Source organism: Suillus paluster (assembly GCF_016628075.1).
Source record: "Suillus paluster strain FC165 chromosome Unknown EDB91scaffold_210, whole genome shotgun sequence".
NCBI lineage: Eukaryota > Fungi > Basidiomycota > Agaricomycetes > Boletales > Suillaceae > Suillus > Suillus paluster.
The window spans coordinates 39527-46165 of record NW_024537770.1 but is presented as its reverse complement, the minus strand read 5'-3'; the positions used below and the strand labels follow the sequence as shown (position 1 = coordinate 46165).

Here is a 6639-nt window from a genome sequence, read left to right as displayed (position 1 = left end):
TCCTCGTCTACTTACAGCACAGACGTTGCAGTAAGGGAAGGCACAAAAGTATTTTGAATTTAATACCTAACTGTGACAGTACCTTATTTCATGTGTCGAGCGCACTCCTGACATATTTCTATCTGAACTACAAAGTGCTCTACGGGAATTGAGGTGTCTCTTGCCACCATCGAACGAACACTACATAGGCATGGATTGACTCACAAGCATGTATGTAAAATATATTTGTGTAATGGATCAACATTGTCAGATGATCCAAAAACCATTGTTTTCGACGGAGACGAAGAGACGACAATCTCGCTAGAATGCCAGGGCTTGCAGAAACTAAGTGGAGCCCATTTGATGATGAGCAAACTTACCTTTGACAACATTACGGTGTCTTTCACGGCGAGGGCTTTATTTGCTTGACAAGGTCACCTGCAGTTGGTAATAACCACGGTGCACCATGTGCGGCTGGTCGCAGGTCAGTGCGTGCGGTACGTATTCCAGGGTCTCGTCACTGCCCCCATTGCCACACAAGCCCCAAGTTACGTTAAAGATTCATAAAAGTAGTGTGCGCGCCTCTGTTTGGTGTCCCTCCAACAACAAATAAAAGCGGCTAAATGAGTTTTCCAGATTCTGGTCTATCGATATGAAAATAGCTGTAAACTAAACAGTCGCGTTGTCTCACTCAAACCTCCTCTCTCTTTCTTCCCTTAGACTACACGATCATACAAAGGTGAAGTCAAAGGCGTTTCGCTCAGTTGGACGCGTGATGCTGATTCTCCGGCAGGCTCCGAACCGGCATCTTGTTCATTTCAAACAGATCTCTGTTTGTGATTTCCTAGCCCACTGGGCCCGTCGCATCCAGTACATAGTACGCGGGATTCCCCCAATGCATACCTTGTTCTCATACAGTGGACTCCTTTAGAACCAGTCTCCTACAACGCACGAGGTTTCTGCCCTTAAGTCCTCACGTTTATAGAATTTGAGGCGTCACGCTGACTTCACACAGCCCGCTTCATGATTACGGCACAGCGTCAGATGCAGTCGTCTATCTGAGCTGGGTGTGCTTCCACTCACTGACGTTCCCAGAGCTCTACATCTTATACATCAACGTCTCATATTAGTAGTACTAGCAAACAACATCGTACGATGGAACAGTCGGACTCGGAGCTAGCAACTGCGTTATGGGGGCTATCAATGCCACTGCCACGTCCTGGTGATTTATGCGACCATCCCATCCAAGTCGACCTGGTGTTTTTAGTCGAATAGTTTCCCCCGAACGGACTGCTGCGGAGCTGAGTCTGATCGTTTGCTGCAGGCCGCCGCGTTCTTTAAACGCGCGTTTTGACATAAAACTATTTCAGCAACACCCACAGGAGGTCATTATACAGATCTCGTCACAGGATACGGATCCAGGCGTAGCGCGCAGCTGTATCTTGCGTGCTATTCGGGCCCAGGACTCTAAGTGCTCGAAGTTGATTGGACTGACCCTAGACTGGAAAAAAATTATAGAACGACCAAGGTCAATCCAGCGCCTGACTCCTTGAAGAAGGTTGGGCATGTGTTGAGTCGTACGTAAATTCCCCTGGGGACCTTTCATTACCATTACTTATCTGCGATCTCTTGACTATGTATGTCAGTCAAAAACGAACCCATCCGAGATAACTTGCCCATACTCGACCGCCACCATCAGTAGGACGGGTTGTCTGACTTGTCATCCTCACAAGTCACAACCCTTTTTCACCAAAGTTGGTATGGATCGATATATCTGTCGTATAGTGGCATGGGCGCCCAGCGGTCATCATTCCACGTCCATGAGATACATACCGGTGTTTGACTTGCCTCAGAAAGGGCAATTTGCTGTTAGCGTGACTCGATACTGACATTGCTGTGCGCCACTCAAACATGATATAATCTGCAACATGCAAGAGCGCCAGACGCTTGAAACCCTCACTATCCATCCATCTATTCTCCTCATTTCTAACCTTCTTGATTCCTAACCCTCGCCATGTCTGCGAGCGTCTCATACGACACCCTCAAGAAATCCCCAGCTCAAGACGCTAACGAGGAGACCCCGTCACAACACAGATCCCATAAGAAGCCGACTAAGCCAACTAAGTCCCTCCCCACTCGATGGAAACCTCCTAAATCATTTGTCCCGCGTTTGATCTTCCACGTGATGTGCTTTTGCTTAACGCTTCATTCAAATTTGGATTTCATGTGGGAGATCTTCCAAGAACCTAAGGGTTGGGAAAGCTTCCATATTAAATACCTCGTTCAGCTCAATCAGCTGAGCACTGTGGTATGTCCGGTGATGTGTAGTGCTCTGACCTTTCCTTATCGTTGTGGATAGCAAGGATTGCTCCTTACGACTGTCGCAGTCTTCATCTCCACTGGGGCGCCTCTGCAACAAATAGTAAACTACGATGCTGGCGGACCGTATACACTTCTATCAGAATCATTGGTGTTCTCGTTGTTTGGTCTGTTGTTCCAGCTTTATATCTCCGTCGTGGGGCAGAGTTATCAACAGCAGAAAACCTTCAAGTGAGCAGGCGTAAAGCCCCTGCCAGCTCGTACATACTGACCCCAAACAGACCTTGAAGCGAAATAGATGGCTTTTCCTATGTCATATCATGATTCTCTCGATTCCTATCTATACATTCGCTATATCTCTACTGCTACTCCTCTTCGGTATGTTTTGTTCTTGCCCTCCGCTCGTTTTGGTTCCTAATCAGTGCATCCTGACTAGCTATATCTGTGACGGGCTTCCTATCCTCTTCGGATTTGGCTCAGGTTTTGACCGTAGTGACTTTTGCCCTGCTTTTCGCGTATCTGCTTGTTTCTATCCTCCCGTCGCCATTCTATTCGCGACTTTATGGGTTCTTGTGGGGGAAGAGAAACTCGGAACCTGACGACAGCGAGGATGAGTTGGACGGAGAGCTTCATGAGAAGGAGGGCGCTTAGTGCATGCGGTTCATTTCAAGACGTGTTCTTCCCGATGTACTTGTACCGATTTTTAACCCAGTATTGTGTTTGAGAGCGCACTTTTAATTCACGGTCAGGCAAGGAGAGAGCTATTGTGCACAACATCCGGAGATCAGATCGCTACAGCAATGCTCAGCCATTAAAACTATTCGTCCATGGTTGCGAATTTCCATCGGCCAGTGGATGACTGTATCCATTTCGGGAGTCCCCGCAATTACTTGTCACGTGTTCTTCGCGACCAAACGACTTGAATATTGAACATATTAATATTGGCATCTACTATACACCGTACAAGCCCGGGCATTGGAGCACGTTGACTCGAACCTGTGACGATCTCTATAATTCAATTGACTTTTGATTGGCTTCGAATCTCTTCGAATTCATTCCCGCAGGGTTTCTGGACATAGGGCATCCATTATGCCAAACCACCTCAGCAGTGACCTGCTAGCGCGTTGTGGTTCAATTCTAGCACGTACATAGTGAGTATCCACATATCAAGGCCATCATGATTCAACACGCAACGATCGACGAGACAATCTCGTTCAGCAGCCGATCTGCACTATGGCACCATGTTACTGTCCCTGCCTGAGGTACAATGGGTCGCACTGCGGGAATATCAACCTTCGCCTTCAAAAGTGCTTAGATATCCTTTTGAATAAGATGTATGCTTTGCTGAGTGAGCTCAAAAAGTGACCTATACTAATTCCTGCAGTGTACATCATTGACAATTCCGGGCAGATACGCGTCGGAGGTCGTCGTCGATCTTGTTCGGAGGAGCGTCAAAGCCAAATAATGTCATCAGCCAAACAGGGATTCTCATCGAGTGCGGCGGAATCTTGCGTAACCGTAGTCCAAGAAGCCGCCGTTGTCATGAAGGTATGCAATATCACACAGCTTGTTAAAGCCTTCACAATGATATGCATTTTAGGATTTTACAACCGGTGAAAGAGAAGGATTGTGAGAGAAAGTCCAGCGGGACAGCGGGATACTCATTTCGGCGTTGTAGACTAACAGTGTATTGACGAGTGACATCTACATGTAAAATTCAATTGACCTTCGTGCACATCGGATCAATGCTACTCAAGCATGTCTAGATACAGATCGCGGACTATGTTACAAAGGGATATTGTTTCACACAGGTACTGTGAAGGTATGAATGAAAACGCGTCAGGGGATCTCCGTCCTTCGACAAGAATGAGTCTACAATATCTCTAGCGTCCTGACGTCCATCATGTCACGACACAGAAGTCACGTCCTTGACTTGCGCGATGATATTGTGATCCGAAGCAATCCTCTTGTACTCCCCGACACGCTGCTGCGCTAGCAAAGTGCGCCAAAACGCTGTCCGAGGCGAGCGATCAACCTTGACGCTCGCGCGTGCGACCTCCAAATCAGCTGGCGCATATGCTTCAGGAGAGCCATACAGCGAATGATCTGACGTAGACCAGGGGATAGACAAAGTTTTCATGGTCCTATCGTCCGCAAAGTCGGGCAGCCCGAGGTCATGAAGATTCCACGGAACGGACGAGCATGAATGTCTGCTGGCTGGGCCTTCCCTGCAAGAATTGACCCAGTCTGGCTTCCGTGGTGATCACCAGGTCTTTAAGCCCGTTTGCTTTGACATAATAAGTGAAACATGTCTCCTGGTCTTGACCACGACTTCGCCTGACTTCTGTGATAGGAAATACAATGCAAGGCAGTTTGTAGTCTGCGGTGCGCGAAACGAGGAGCGCTGAGGTGGTCAAGCCGGGTATACAGCGTCAGTGCCTGTTCCACGACAGTGGCATTTTGCAGCGACGAGATTGGCATCTGTGTCTGATCGTCAGATATAGGTGGCGTCATGCATGACGGAGAATGGTACGAGACAATCTCGGCTGGCAAACAGCTATTGAACGGGGACGATGTTCCGACCCAGTCCAGGGCAGTGATATCGCCCGACTGGGCTATGATCTCTTGCAAGAGCCGGCCGAGTGCATTCTGCCTCGTCTCGCCGTAGATGACAGGGAGGTGGATGCCGAATATGCCAAACAGTGAATATGCAATGTCTTCCGGTACAGTCGTGGCACGTTTCGACGCCCATTGAAGTTTCTCTCGAGCGTCTCTCATCCCCGGACGGAAGGCGATGAGAGCCTGTACACCTATGCCTGTGGAATCCTCCAATTCCTTCATGATAGCAATAGATTTTTTGTGATTAGGAGAGTGGTCATTGAGATATGGAGTCCAGTCTTTTCGGTAGAAGAGAATGACATTCGGAGCGAGGAACTCCTGAACAGTCCACCCTCGCGTGTTCCAAGCGCTCTTTGCGAGTGAGCCTGACTGTGCTGAAGGCAGAACATCCGGCAGGTAGACAATTGTAAGAGCCGAGTTGCGATACCAGATAAACATGGCATTGACGGATCGTTGGAGCTCAAAACTGGTTGTTCTGGTCGATGCAGCATGTATCGCTCCACGCCCAGCGGTAGCCCGCATCGCGAGCAGTTTGGCAGAACATCTGCAACTTCACTGTGGTTCCGACTGCATCCAAATCATACACGATCTTGTCCTGGATGTCATGCAGCAGCAGCTCATTGCCTTGCCACCTATGCGATAACATGGCCCAACCGAAGTACTTCGCGACGACTGCTTGGATATGCTCCGCTTGGATGGGCGCATACATTATGGATGAAAATACAAGCTCCTTGTACTCTGTGCTTTCTGTGAAGGCTCTGATCTGTGCCTCTCGAGTGCATATACGCCCAGTGGACGTATTGAGTAGACGAAGCGGGGCATTTTCAAGTTTAGCGTCAATGGCTCGTCGAATAGTGCTTTTGATGTCAGACGGATTGACATTCTGCTGACAACAGCTCTGGAGAAGGCGTTCATGATGTTCTCGGTGATGGATGAGGGATTCGGGCTTACTTTGGATCTGCGCGTCGTGTGTATCATCTGACTTCGAGAGCATCATTTGAAGGCCTTGATTGCTTCATCGTAGCGCCGTGCGCCGTGAAGCGCTGCATGCTTTAGTTGGTATCCCAGGCAAGAAGAAGTATTGAGTTCGATGAGCTATGCATTGTCGGTGTCAGTATAAATTCTATACCAATGATGGACATCATATCTGCACCTTCTCCGCGTCGAAAAGGGCCTGCACATAGAGGTTTCGTTCCAAATTTGCCTTGCTGCGGTGCGCAAACAGGGACTCGCACGAGGAGTCAAGCCCGATTCCTGCCGAATACAGTTCGATAGCCGCCTCGTAATTGCTTGCAGCAACAGCCTCATCTCCCTTTGCGAGACAGCGCGCAGTACAGTTTTTCTTGAAGGCTAAACGGCCTTAGAGTAAGTGTCGATATTGAAGTCGTATATGACCCCAAAGTACCCACCAGTGGACCATACGAGATAGCTCTTTTTCACATCCTCGTCAATCATGCTCATCGTGTATTGGTGAGATTCAAACCGCTTCGATCACTCGATCAACGCGGAGGAGAGCATCACACCGCCTTTGGTCGATTGTTTGCCACAAACGAGTCCAAGTCCCAGCCGAAGAGCTGTCCAACATAGCTTGAATCAGTGGAAGTATATTCTGCAGCTTCATATGACTCACCACTGTGAATATCTTCCATCTAGGTTCAACAAGGACTTTGCTAGAGAATAAGTCGGGTATACTGAGCCGATCGGCGACTTCGTTGTACCGCC

General features: G+C 48.6%; 2 protein-coding genes across 2 annotated transcripts; one reads left to right on the top strand and one right to left on the bottom strand.

The window, feature by feature from the left end:
- Positions 1–1993: 1993 nt before the first annotated feature.
- Positions 1994–2949, top strand: EDB91DRAFT_1256706 (uncharacterized protein; the record flags this gene model as incomplete). The annotated part of the gene is made up of 4 exons (XM_041324212.1): positions 1994–2287; positions 2339–2529; positions 2597–2676; positions 2735–2949. The coding sequence occupies 4 exons, from the start codon at positions 1994–1996 to the stop codon at positions 2947–2949; spliced, it is 780 nt and encodes a 259-aa protein (XP_041169149.1).
- A 1222-nt stretch (positions 2950–4171) lies between these two features.
- On the bottom strand, positions 4172–4810 carry EDB91DRAFT_1176926 (uncharacterized protein). The gene is given in 3 exon segments (XM_041320399.1): positions 4172–4404; positions 4493–4639; positions 4659–4810. 3 exon segments carry the CDS (start codon positions 4777–4779, stop codon positions 4205–4207), a joined length of 468 nt encoding a protein of 155 aa, XP_041169148.1. The 5' UTR covers positions 4780–4810; the 3' UTR covers positions 4172–4204.
- Positions 4811–6639: the final 1829 nt, after the last annotated feature.